General features: G+C 42.6%; 1 protein-coding gene across 3 annotated transcripts in view; it reads right to left on the bottom strand.

The window, feature by feature from the left end:
* Positions 1-4,532: 4,532 nt before the first annotated feature.
* Positions 4,533-13,520, bottom strand: part of eml2 (EMAP like 2) — a 33,037-nt gene continuing 24,049 nt past the window's right edge. For all 3 annotated transcript variants that reach the window (XM_023961360.2, XM_023961361.2, XM_023961362.2), the window contains 10 exons: positions 11,962-12,116; positions 11,750-11,875; positions 11,550-11,681; positions 11,395-11,462; positions 9,463-9,551; positions 9,270-9,367; positions 9,112-9,199; positions 8,906-9,001; positions 6,915-7,045; positions 4,533-5,553 (listed from right to left, as the gene is read on the bottom strand). In XM_023961360.2, coding sequence (XP_023817128.1) covers positions 5,428-5,553; positions 6,915-7,045; positions 8,906-9,001; positions 9,112-9,199; positions 9,270-9,367; positions 9,463-9,551; positions 11,395-11,462; positions 11,550-11,681; positions 11,750-11,875; positions 11,962-12,116 — 1,109 coding nt within the window. In that variant the 3' untranslated portion in view covers positions 4,533-5,427. The remainder of the gene's footprint in view (positions 5,554-6,914; positions 7,046-8,905; positions 9,002-9,111; positions 9,200-9,269; positions 9,368-9,462; positions 9,552-11,394; positions 11,463-11,549; positions 11,682-11,749; positions 11,876-11,961; positions 12,117-13,520) is intronic.

The following is a 13,520-nucleotide window of genomic DNA, read 5'->3' as shown; positions in this document are numbered from 1 at the left end:
AAAACAATTTTGTGTAAAACTGAAAAAAGAAAAAGGATTTTAGGGTGAGAGTAGCCTCTTAGGTTTACAGTAACAGCACACATTGCACTCATACTGCCAAGGAAATTCTAACCATTCACACACATAAAGTAACTTTCATACATCAGAGTAAAAAGAAAATGTATGCAGCATAATATACTTTATAATTTAAACACAAACAAAAAACAATGAAAATGATATGCAGCCTACAGGGCTGTAAATAATGCTTGAGTTTTACAACTAACAGTTCTTCACTGGTCGCTGTCCTCACCCTCCCTCTCCTGGCCATCGTGCTCACCCTCCTGTCTGTCTGGCCACAGATTCTCGTCCACATCTCAGCCTATATTCTCCATTGCGAAGCAGCAAGGGAAGAAACGGCGTGCATGTCGCAACCATCCCTACACTGATCTCCTGTAATATCCTCACACGCAGCATCCATTGCATGGAGCAGGGACCTCTGATCTTGAGCCCGATGCTCAAAAACTCTCCACCTCCAAGCGGAGAAAAACTCCTCAATAGGATTGAGGAAAGGAGAGTAAGGTGGTAGGAACACTATGACCATCCTTGGATGAGTAGTGAACCAGAAATTCACATTGTCCCATTCAATAACATATAGTGCTAGGTTAGGACAAACAAGACCGCTCTCAGTTTCAGGGATCAAATCAAAAATAATAATAAATGTATCAAATGTTCCAAGGGATTCATATATGGGATTCATGGTATTACAGTTTTTCTCAGTAGCTTTAGTACAATTCTCAGATCAGAATTGAAGTTTGCAAATACGTGTGTGCATTTCTCAAAACAATTTGTACAAACAGCAAAACACTATGGATTTCTTCCAAAAGCCTGTAACATGCTCAAAATCTTTAGTTCATCTCTCAAAACTAAGTCTTTATGTCATTGAACATGTCAGTGCCATCAGGATGTCAAGTCCTTGTGTCATTGTCTACGAACAAGACAGTCAAATGACTTAGTCATGTTGTCAATATAACTGTGTACTTTAGAGGGAGGTTCTGATGGAAACTATGGCTAAAGTTTGGATGACAATTATTATAAAATGGAAGTTACACCCTTTTTGTTTGATTGCAAGAGACTGGACAAGATTCACATATACACTTTTATTGTTCATATTGTAATTTGTTGACAGACCATGTCATACCAACAGAAAAAACACACTGCAAACAGTAACACAAAGGGAAAAAAAAGATAGGACAATATTCTGTCCAACAGTCCAGGCAGTGCAGTAGGAATTGGTGTGGTCTTCCTACACCTCTATTGTTCCTGTATGTTAGGCCACAAATTCTCATCCACATCACAGCGAATATCCTCTCTTGCAATGCAGAGAAATATGTTTGTTACATTATGACAACTTGGTCAACCATTTTGCAGTTAATGACTTATACGATGAACTAATGACTAGGTGTTTTGAGGTGTAAGACTATTGCACACTGAACTATATAATACATTTTGATCAACATGACATAAACAATTGATAATGTAGCAAAGAGCAGAGAATTGTACATAATCATTTGCATGGATGTACCAAAGCAATTGCAACTTGTTCAAAGAAGTGAGAAACTGATTATATGATGTGCACAAGTGACATCATGATGTGAAGATTGAACAAATAGTTTTGGGAATTTCATTCTGATCTGAGAATTGTACTAAAGCGACTGAGAAAAACTGTATCTTCTTGACTAATTTGAAAATTGAACAGATTATTGTGCATGTGATGACTTACACAATGAAATGATGCTGACTCATTTTGGAGCGAACAACCATTAGACTGAGAATCAACAATCAGTTTAGATCAACAAGATCTATTCACTTGGAAATTGTGCTAAATGTAGGCTACCTGTACTTAAGCAATTCCAAAGATGTACTGAGACATTGAGACATGTGCAAAGACATTTGCAATTTGATGAAATAATTTAGAAATTCCATTCTGTTGTGAACAATTGCCAAGTGGTTTGGAGGTTTGTCCATGTTGTTTTAAGAATGTAACTTCTGTTTCAAGAAATGAGCCAAACCAACGGAGATAAATCTGATACAGTTCACATACTGTAAAATTGTGAAAAGGAGAAGCTCCAACAAAAATGTGCCGATCATTAACCTTGTAGAGGCTCCATTACAAAAACAAAGGCCTCTTCTGGAGGGTGTTTCAGTTTGGCCACTAGGTGGAGCTCGCGCTCTAGCATTAAACGTTATTCCAGAAGATTTGAGCAAAAAACGGTGCCTTAGACCACAAATGGTTACTTTAAAAAGTATTTCCTTAAAAGGGTTTGGAAAATGCATTCCTTTGAGTCTATAGAGGGTTAGTGTTCATTTAGTCAGCAATGTATGTTTAGGTCGACTGACACTAAACATGTGGGTCTAAAAGTGGGTAAAAAGTCTAACTTTTGACGGTAAATATGGAAGTAAAGTTAAAAAAAATAAAGTGAGAAATGTGAAAAGAACAAAGTGGAGGCATTGTTTTATAAAACTAAAACTAAAACCAAACTAGACTAAACCCCAACACAAAAATCAGAATTAAAAGCAGCCCCCCCCCATGCAATAATCCGTCTCTTGCTGGGGCAATTAGAAGCAGCTGCCTTATCGAGGACCCCCAGACCTCCTTGAACCCCCTCCAGGTCTGCTGGGAGGACCGAAGGGCCAAGCAAGTGACATCCAGCCTGTCCTGGATCTGCCCTGGACCAAACCAAGAATACCTGCAGGGGGAAGGGGGGGGTTGCAACAAGAAGAACCCCCTCCATGTGCAGGAGTACTGGTTCTCCTCTGACCTCCACCTGGGTTAAACTAAAACACACAAATCCTATCAGAAACAAACCAAATTCCAGTTCTTTTAATGCTTTAACAGGAAATGCAGTCTTCTGATGACCCTGTTTGAGGTCACGCTGTTCCTTCAGCATAGAAACGGGTTCATCTAGACGCGTGTGTGTCTGTGTGTGTGACGGGCATTTTAATGAGACTTTATTATATTTCATCTGCAGCCTGATGGTGGATGTGGGTCTGTGTGTGAGACCGCCTCAGGGTTGTACTCCAGCAGAGGAGGCCCCAGACTGCCTCAGTCTCCCTCTCTGCGTCATTTTAGGACGTGTCTGGGGAAACGTGAGAAGACGGCCGTCAGCGTTGGGTTCTCACGGTGCTCCTCTCATCGCAAACACAGAAAACGTGCGGCAGAACAGGTCCTGACTGACACCAGTCAGCGGGTTGACTTTAAGAGTCTGACCTTTTCCTGAAACGTTATTTAAAATGATTTGACGTCGATTCTTCGTCTCCATGAAAACCCGGTCAACAGTTCAGTGGAGCTCCATGTTCTTGATGTGAGGGTTCCCTGTTTTTTTAGCACTATTTTTTAATTTTTAGGTGATTTGGTATTCTGTTTAAAGGGACTATTTCCTGCTTTTCTTAAGCCTTTCAGAGTAAACTAGATCCATAAATGTGATCACTTAGTTTAGTCGATCAAGGAGAAAGTGTGCTAGAAACCCACTCGTTTTTGTGGGTTGGGAGGGGCTGCAGGTTTTTGGAGGAATACTCAGAAATGCATGAACGGATCAAAATACGGCTTTGGGGTGTTTTTAGAGAGGAATGAACATTATAATACACTTAAAGGCAGTGATATAGACCCTTTAGCATCTTTAAGACAGACTAAAACTTTAAACCAGACTTTTCCAGCATTATTTATGTACTTTTTTTCAATTGAAGTTTCATATTTTGTGCCGTAGGACTTCCTTGTTTTCACGCCTTTTAGATTGCCCACATTTCCATAGAAAACACCTTTTTATCGCCGTGACGATGATGTCACAACTCACAGAGCAGTCCCCACTGAATCTTAATTTTCGTACTTTTTTAAAATCATTCTTTTAGTTAGGAAATTTTAATCTTTGAACATTTTCATGGTTTTAATTCTTTTGTTGCTTTTTTATGTGCTTGTGTTGCTATGAATGCAATCAGCTGGCTGTTTTTGAATTTAACCCTTGTGCTATCTTAGATGACCCCACCCTTCCATTGACGTGTTCTCCCTGCCATGACAAAGGTGGATAAAGGTGGAAAGATTTCATGTAATCCATGGACACCAGTGAAGATCAAGAATCACTGAAGAAAAAAGGTTCAGAGCACTGTCTAGTGGGTCTAGATGACCCAACTCCCAACGTTAAAGTGCCTAGGATAGAACAAGGGTTAATAAAGATTCTATTGTCTATCATCTGAATTGACAATGTGTGACAGCATGTCGAGGCCTTTATTTTGAAAGTCAAATTCACCTTACTTCCGCCTCCAACCAAAGGAAGTTCATTCAGTCGCCGCCATGTTGGAGCCAGAGATCATCAGTGAGCAGCGATTGGTCCAAGTCGGTCTGAGCCGACGTTTCTATGGCAACCACAGTCGCCAATCAGGAGTGAGCTTGTTGGAAGTCCACACAAAACATTTATTGAGTCCTGCTCGGAACGCCAGGTGGGAGGAGTCCCTCGGTCCGATTCTCAGGTACAGTCGACGAGTTTAACACACACAAATGCTCCAGATAAAAAGCTTTATTAACAAAACAGAAGAAGACAAAGCACAGTTCCAGCGTCCTCCAACAGCTCAGCGCCCTGCCGGGCCGCTCTGTCATCTGCTAAAAGTGTCACAAAACTAACATCATTTCATATTAAAGTAACACAGCCACTCAGATATACTGCATAATATAGATTTCTTCTACATGAAGGCCGTCTCAGCCATGCTCATTCCTCTGCGCTGTGGCGCCCTCTGCTGCCTCGTCTGCACAATCACAGGGGAAGTACAATCAAACACAGCAGCAGCACAAAAACAAAAGAAAAAGGGAGGAAAATAAAAGTACCGTTCAAGAACAAAACCTGCAAGCACCTCATGACCTTCTGGAGATGAGGGCGAACGTTTGTTTGTTAGTGGATTCCAGCGTCATGCTCTCTGAAAAGCTTCAACTACATTCCTGCAAACGAGGCTGAACTGCTCTAAAGGGAACCAGTGCATGCTCACCGCAACCTCTGAACCCTGATTGGTCATAAAGCGGCGTTCACGTCACGTCAACAAGCCACGTGTCCGCCCACATGATTATTGTGGCTTTGAAAACCTGAGAACTAAACGATGAGAAACTCAGACAGAACCAGGACCTGGACCGGAATGGACCTGGACCGCACTCCGGGTTGGTGCGTCAACAGCGATAGCAGTCGTTGTTAAAGGCGGTTGAAGTGAACGCGGACTAGGCACAGGCACGCGGCATGCTGGGAGTGCGCGGCGTGGTCACCACAAGGCCAAACTCACTTTCTGCACGCATTTTCATTCAGTGTGACATCTGCGTGGCGCCGGGCGAGGTTCTGCTTTCAAATGTCCAGTAGGCACAGAGAAGGGGGGGGGGGGGGGGGGGTGACGTGGTCCAGAGGATGCGGGCGCCGCCTACACAACAGCCCACTGCAGGATGCTGGTGTCTTTCCCGCCGCTGGAGATCAGGCGACTGTCATCGTGCAGGAAGGCCACGTTGGTCACATGACTGCTGTGACCGCCGTACTCCAGACTCGGAGCCTGCAAGGATCAGGAGGAGGCAGGAAGTCAAGAGAAACTCCTCAGAACAATCAAGCAGGGTCAATTTTAGACTCATGTCTTCTTTTTTTTGTTTTTTTTTTTTTATGTCATTGAAAGTTTCCCTCATTAAACCCTTAATTGTATTTTTAGAAATGTGTAGAATTAGCTTTAAAGTGCAAACATTGCATATAATTGAATCTGTGAACTTGAAATGTATTCGTTTTTGAGAAAAGCAAAAAACAGAAAAAGAAAAAAAGAGAAAAAAGAAAAGAAAAACAGAAAACAGGAGGAAAAGGAAAAAGACTAAAAGGAATAAAGAAAAGGAAAACAAAAAAGATAAAATAATGAGAAAAAAATTAACTCTATTTTGGATATCAACATAGTAAATGCAGATCAGTTATCTAAAATCTATGTGGATTATATTTATTTCTCAGTGTTTCTCAGTGACTCACCATAAATAATCTCCATAACATCAGTAATACTCCTTAAAGTATAGTTTTATTTTAACAATAATTCTTAGTGTTGTTTAAATAAACTCCACAGAAATCCCAACAGTATTCCTCTTTCTGCTAGAGTGAACCAGCGTGTTCGATTTAGGACTACAACTCTTGTAGTCCTAAAAATTATTCAAAACAAATTCGGAATTTTTTTTTAGCAAAAAACAGAAACAATGATAGCGACGTGGACAGTTGACCACACCCACAGCGTGAGCGTCCGTCCGTCTTGCAGGTCACCCACAGACTTTGCTGCTTTGTGCCCGATGCTGTCGTCAGGACTGACTCACAAATGACATCAATGAATAAACAGCTCATACTGGTGAATGTTTAATGCTTCCCCAACGTTTTGCTCTGGAACGTTTGTGAAGAACAGACCAGACTGGCGATATCGTGATCAGCACTTAAACTAAACTGTCTGTGACACGGACACTTTGTGGCTTTTCTATTTTTAATTGCAGCTCATCTCCTACTTTTCATGAGCAGATGAGGTTGGAGCCCAGCCTGTTTGGACGTCCCTGCTTTGGTAATTCTTAGAAAAATATTAGAACAAAAACGATTCGAACCAAGACCACCTGTTGGCGATACGCCTAAAACAAAAAGAATCGATCACGTGAAATGTGAAAAGATGTACTGCGCCAGGTTAGAGGCAGTTTAGCTAATTTCTTAAGTGTATTCCAACAGTCTGAATGTTCCTTCTCTTTCTACAGCTTCAGTTTTTTGACGTTTCAGCTTAAACGTGTGAATGAAAGCGACACGAGTGGAAACGTCACTGGAGAGTCATTTGAAGGGTTGAACCAAACGGTGCAGCGGCTCGCCTCTGGAGGCTTTTACTCTGAAAGGTTTGTGAGGCTCAGAGTGGCTCACCCTTGGTTGAGAACAGGGGAAGGTGAACAAGTGCACTTTGCCGAAGTCATCAGCAGAGGCCAGCAGGGATCCGCCGTGGGAGCGGCACGCGGCGTTGATGTCCGTGCCGTCGGCCGATTCCGGCCAAATTCCTGGGAGGCGAACGGAGAGCAGAAGAAGAAAGAATTAACACTTTATGGTCACAAAACAAAAAAAGTTGACTCAACGTCTGCAAGGTTTCTGCACTCGTGTGACTCTTTTGAAAAGATAGAAGCAAACACATCAGTGTTCCGCTTTGAGACTCAGACACAAGAAAGGTTTTACTAAAAAACCTTCTTTTTTAAAAGCAGAGTTGTACGGAAACAAGTTACCTTTCTGGGGTTTTATCCCAAACTTTGGGTGAATCTTTAAATCTGATTGGCTGCAGGGCGTCCTTTAAAAAGTGATAACGGACGCCTAAAACGTCACGTTCTGGTCACGTAGCCTGAATGTTGCTGTGGCCTAAACCCCAGTTGGTAACCGGAACAACAGAAACGTGGCGGACAGACGCTATACCACAGCTTATCTCAACAGCAACTTGACAGTAGGACTGACAGCTCTGTGTCCTTGAATGTCTCTGGCGGACACGACAGGATCTCTGTCACCATCAACAGAAATCTTGACTTTATGTTCAAATAGTTGGTTGTCTGTCTTTGTTTATTATTTTATTCAGCTTAATACAAAGTAAATATGTGTTTTTTAGACAATTTTATTATCAATTAATGACAGAAATAAGTTGTTTGTTGATCCACGTTCAGTGTTCAGAGTTACCGGTGGATTTTTCCTCGATCTAAGCGATCTAGGAAGCTACTTTATTTCTTTGAAACAAACTTTAGCTTCATCATCTGAACAACAAGAAGCACTAAGAGGTGAACTTTCCCTCTGAAATGATGCTTTGGATCACTTAACACCAATCCAGCCCCCCTCCAGTTTATGTGCAATCCATTTGTGATTTATGTAATTTAAACGCGACATGTGCTCCGTATATGTGATGGAAAAGTTATACATCGGCGGTACATGCGAGAAAAGTCAACTTTCATACTTAATCGTATGAAAGTAAAACATGTTTTTTTTATTTATGTTTAAATATGAAATCTATTGTCTACATCCGATTGTCTTCGCACTTTTCATTCTATAAACACACGTGGACTAAACTGCCTTCGCTTAGTGATGGTGAAACTAAAAAAAGGAACAAATCTGACACACGTGGCAAATAAAAAAACAGTTTTCTTTTCTATCCTGCTTCAACAGAATTATTTTACAAAACCATGACAACATACGTATGCTGGGTTGCCTAGGAACAGCAGAGATTGTCTATAACCTGGCAAAAGTAAAAGTTTCATCCTAATATTTAAGGATAAAAACTGCAATTAAAAAAACCCATCAGGACAGGTTACGCTAATGTTTAAGCGGCTAACAGAGTGGATCATTTTTTTATCACTTTATGTTTTATTTCTAACTCATATAGTTCATGTAGATGATAAATATTTTTGATAAAGTAGCTGGCTGTGCAGCTATAGTCACAGATAGAGAGCTCCGAAATATTAGCGCCAATAACCAACACTTTGTTTTGGTGTTCAGCCTATTTCCCACTGTCTATCGCCATTAGTTAGGGGGTGGGAGGTGGGAAAGGGGTGGGGGTTTGTGTGCAGGTTTGAGGAGGGGGCCGTATTTGGATTTTCATGCACGTTTTTATAGTGTATTTTTTGTTTTGTCTTAATGTAAAGCCCTTTGTGTTATGTTTTTTTTAGGAAAACTGCTATATATATATATATTTATATAAATATGAATAAAGTTTGATTTGATTTGATTTGATTTGATTTGATTTGATTAAACGGAGCAGTCGGAGCCCCTCGGGTAATTTTCCGCATTTCTTCTGTTCTGGTATTTTCTAAAGGGTTTGCTCCTGATGATTCATGGTTTCTATGACAACGAACCCCTCTAAAACTTAAGCGGGCGTTTCCGTGACCTACCGAGGGTGTTGAAGCTCAGCGTACAGGTGGAAGTGGCCCACTCCAGGTTGCGGACTGTGTCCACGTTGGTGACATGTTTTCCGTTGGAAGCCTCCCCTGGGGAAAAAAAACAACAACAACAACAGATTTACAAAAAGAGGACCGCTGAAGGATTCGCTCAGACGATTTCATCCAAACTTCAATTCTGTGCAGAGAGGAGGACATACAGAACAGGATCTCGTAATCTCCTGAGTTTGTGACGATGTATTGACTGTTAGCGGACCAGTCCAGATGGGTGACGAAGCTGGAGTGACCCTGAGGAGGCAGAGCCGTAAAGATTAAGCGGCGGGTCGCTTTGCGTCGCCTCAAACATCGGATCACTTACGGAGCATTTGCCCACGCGGCTGTACTTCCTTCCGCCCTCGCTCACAGCGTAGATGTAAACAAAGTTGTCATGGGAACCGACGGCCAGGAAGTTTCCATCTGGAGGAATAAAGGAGTCACAGCTCAGAGTGGAATTCTGCGTTACGGAGACACGGCATCTGTGGTTTTCCTTTTGGAAGTGCTGATGGTTTCACCTGGAGAATATCTGATGGTGGAGATCATCTCATTCCCATCCGTGTGAACGGAAACCAGATCCCGAGTGTCGGCGTCCAGCACCAACCACCTGAAAGCCACCAGATACACACCACTCACAAACTCCACCAGGATCCACCCACCAGCATCCCATAATGCATCCCAGAGTTCAGGGAGACCAACAGGACCTTCACATGGGGGTCAGAAGAAAGCTTTGGTTGACCCGTACAGGTCGACTCCACACCGGTTCCTGTGACTAAGCATGAAAGCATGTCACCAACTCAGGAGCCCATTGATAGAGAGTCCGTCCTGAGACTGATAGGTCGTGGGTTCAAATCCCTGGCTTGAGTCATACCACATACTTCTGCTTTACACTAACCCCAGATTCATACCGGTCCATCTGCATTGCGCCTCCGTTGCGAGTCCGTCACATGACCGTCAGTTAGTTTACATTGTCTCCGTCGCATCTCTGGTGCGTCCCCCCTTCCCCCCCGGTTCTTAGAGGAGTGGTTTGACCTGCCATCCCCGTGTCGATTAGTCTGTCCCGCTCTCTTCGCTCATCCAAAACGTAAAACGATCAGCCCTCATGCCCGGTGTGCTAACAAAATTAAACGGTCGGTGTTATCTGCAGTTTTAACGTACGCTGGCACGTCACCTTAAATATACCATTTGATAAAGTTTTATTTTGAAAAGTACAATGGAAGTTTTTATTTTGAAACCTGATTTCTGCTGCGACCAATGAGTTTTATTGCTAGAGACGCCACGCTAGCCTGTTACGATGGTCCAAGATATGTAAAGAGCGACGCCATATTGGAAAGGTCTGTAAACAAGGAGACACGGCTTAGCTCGTTTAGTGAAATAAATAATTTAAATACTTTATTATGGTCTGATTTAAAAAAAAGAAGAAAACTCTGATCATCACAAACATAAGACCCAGATCATGGTATAATGATGCAACAGATCAACGACGTTTCAAACTTTTTATCCCCCTTGTGCTGTCTAGTTGGGTCATCTAGACCCACTAGGCAGTGCTCTGAACCTTTTTTCTTCAATGATTTGTGATCTTCACTGGTGTCCATGGATTCCATGAAATCTTTCCACCTTTATCCACCTTTGTCACGGTAGGAGAACACGTCAATGTAAGGGTGGGGTCATCTGGTACCCACAAGACAGCACAAGGGATACATAAATGCGCCATTATAGTAAGTTTCTGTCCTCCGCTAAATAATATGCTTCAATTTAACGGGTTATCCTCCAAAAAAACAAAAAAAAAGATCAGCGATCCTGCCAAAAAATAGTGCAGTCTAATGCTACCATTGACTTTGAACAGACCACGAGATCCGCCTTTAACGTTCACTGTTCTGACAGTAAACTCACTCAAATCCTCCTGAAATGTTTTCTATAAGTTCTCGTTTGTTTACTGACAGTAATAATTACTCATAAAAAGTCACATCCATGTTCTTCCAGCTCTGTTTGCACAATTGCAGCGCAGCAGTGAGCCGGCATCTCCACCTATCCAATATGGCGTCAAACTTCGCGTGGGCAACAAGCTAGCGTAGCGGCTCTAGCCTATGTAACTCATTGGCGGCGACGTTGACGCGTAAACGGACTGCGAATCGAATTGCGTACAGCTTCCATGACGTGACAGAGAGTCAGACGCAGACATGACGGAGGCGATGTAAATTTCACCATTGATTAATTTTTTGTGTCTTTAGCCTTAAGGGGTGGGACTGGGGGGTCATACCATCCAATGATTTAGGAGCCCTCTGCTCCCCCAGGGGGATGGGTCAAATGGCGAAGAGCCTAACTCAAACATCCAAGTGTGTGACGGGAATTTAACCATCGCCTTTTACTTGTGTTCTACAACAGTAAAAACTAACAACTGATACACTTTGTTAAAGTTTGTTTTGTGTTCATGGAATCCATCTTCTGACCTTCCAGTCATGGTTCCAACAGCCAGAACGGCTCCACTCGGATGAAACCCGACGGACCTCGCCTGGTCCTGAAACGCAGAACAGAATCCAGACATGAAGGCTTCTGGATTTCTGGGTTTTTGTTTTTTTAAATCGCAGCCCTTCCACCTCCTCACCTCAATGCTTTTGCTCCAAAGGGGCTGATGGGAGTTGGAGTCCCAGAGTTGGACCAGTTTGTCCTGAGCACAGGTCACAAACTGCTCCATGGAGGGATGGACGTCCAGACCCCACAGCTCATCGGTGTGTCCCTTCGAACACATTCAATGTCACAGGCTGTGCCTCAAAGGCTGCTGGGATACGGTTTTTAGGCGTTTACCTGCACAATGGGGGTTAGAGTGTCAGGGAAAGCCGATCGGATGATGGCGTTCTTGGTGGTTCCAACAAAAAGCTCCTCGGGTTTTCCTTCAGCCAGAGCTCGCACCGGGCCGAGCGAGTCGCTCACCTGGAGCACGGCGTCGAGCAGAGAGCCCAGCTGTCAGAAAACATTCACGTTCAGGGCAGCAGCCGGCACTCTGCCCCAGCGTTTACCTCCATCTCCGCCTTCTTCCTGTAGTCGTGGTCCCACAGCACCACCCTGCGGTCCTTGCCTCCCCCAGACACCATGGTGCCGTCCTTCAGCACACAGATGGAAAAAATGCCGCCTTCGTGGGCGCCAGACACGGCGTGGCTGATGCGGCTCCCACCTGCGGGGACGCGGCGGGGATTAGAGCGGCTTTCTGCATCACACGGTTACTGGCCTGCATGGGGAGGAGCTTCCTTTGCCACAATAACGTTGGATGTTGAATCTCATTTTGTTACTATGACTGTTTTAAATTAGAGAGTGATCTAAAAGGTAAAAACAGCCGCAGCAACAAAATACTTGATTTTAAATCAATAAATCAAACTCTACTGGACTTGACTACAATCAATGCTTGAAAGAAACCAAAAAAATCCAATCTGAAACCCATTTTTGTGGAGAAACAACAAAAGAACATCTTTGGGTTTTTCTCTTCCTACCATGGAGCGTGGAACCTCATTTCTACAGCAGAAGCCTTTTCACGTCTGCATAGAACTATTACACACCTCCCTTTTTACATCTGCTGCTTCATTCATTCACATTTTCTGCACTTGCTTTTTCCATAAAGACCCACTAAAAAGGAAAACGTTGTTTTTTCAACGTGTTCTTGAATCTGGATCTAAACTGTACTGCTGGATAGCTACCATATGTTAGGTTGAGGTTGTGTGGCGCTGTAAGTTAATAACCTTACTTAGTTCCTCTATGAAATTGTAATTAAATTACTTTAATTGTTACCTAATTGGTTGAAGGCAATAAAGTATTCAACCCATTGTTTTCCTGTTTCTCTTCCTTTATTGTAGTATCTTCCTCCTTTTTTTTAACTCCTTCTACAATATTTTTCAGCTCTTTCAGCTTTTTCCAGCTGTGACTTTTGGTTCTTCAAATCCTTGAACTTTTCAAGATCTTCCAGGATTTCTGCCTCCATTGAAATTCATGGGGAATCCTTGGTGCAGAAGCTCGCTGGTTCGATCCCCGGCGTTGGTATTTCTCACAAACATTTCACTTTATTTATGGTCAACTTTGATCAGCCAATCATTACCCTTTAAGTTTCATTTTCATTCATCAATATAGCATTCAACCATCCTTTTCTTCTGCAAATGCAGCTCCTTCTAGTTTGAAAAGTAATTTATGTACTCTTTTTCACTGACGTACAAATCCTCAAGGGAATAAAGCCAGCACAGACAAGATGACCTTTTAAAAATAAAAAATTAGAGGCTACACAAGGGCAGACATGAACGGTGGTTTATGGTGGTTTACATAGGTTGCTCATTGACACTAGGGCAGTGGAAAGCAGTTCATCTCCAGGACTTTACTTGCACTCAACTAAAATATTCCGTATGCCCCTACGAATTTCTCCACGTCCATCTTTACGCCCTCTTTATCATACTTTGACCAATCTCCAACTCTGCGTCGTGCAAGGAACTTTGTTTTTTATTATTATTAATATCCGTTTCTTTACATTTAACCAAAAGAAAATGTCAGAGACAACCGTTTACACAAAGTAATTTGTTTGATTAGTCGCCCCTGGTTT

This window comes from Oryzias latipes, chromosome 13 (genome assembly GCF_053564925.1).
Source record: "Oryzias latipes strain Hd-rR chromosome 13, Olatipes_Hd-rR_3.1".
Lineage (NCBI taxonomy): Eukaryota > Metazoa > Chordata > Actinopteri > Beloniformes > Adrianichthyidae > Oryzias > Oryzias latipes.
This window is presented reverse-complemented; position numbering and strand designations above follow the sequence as displayed.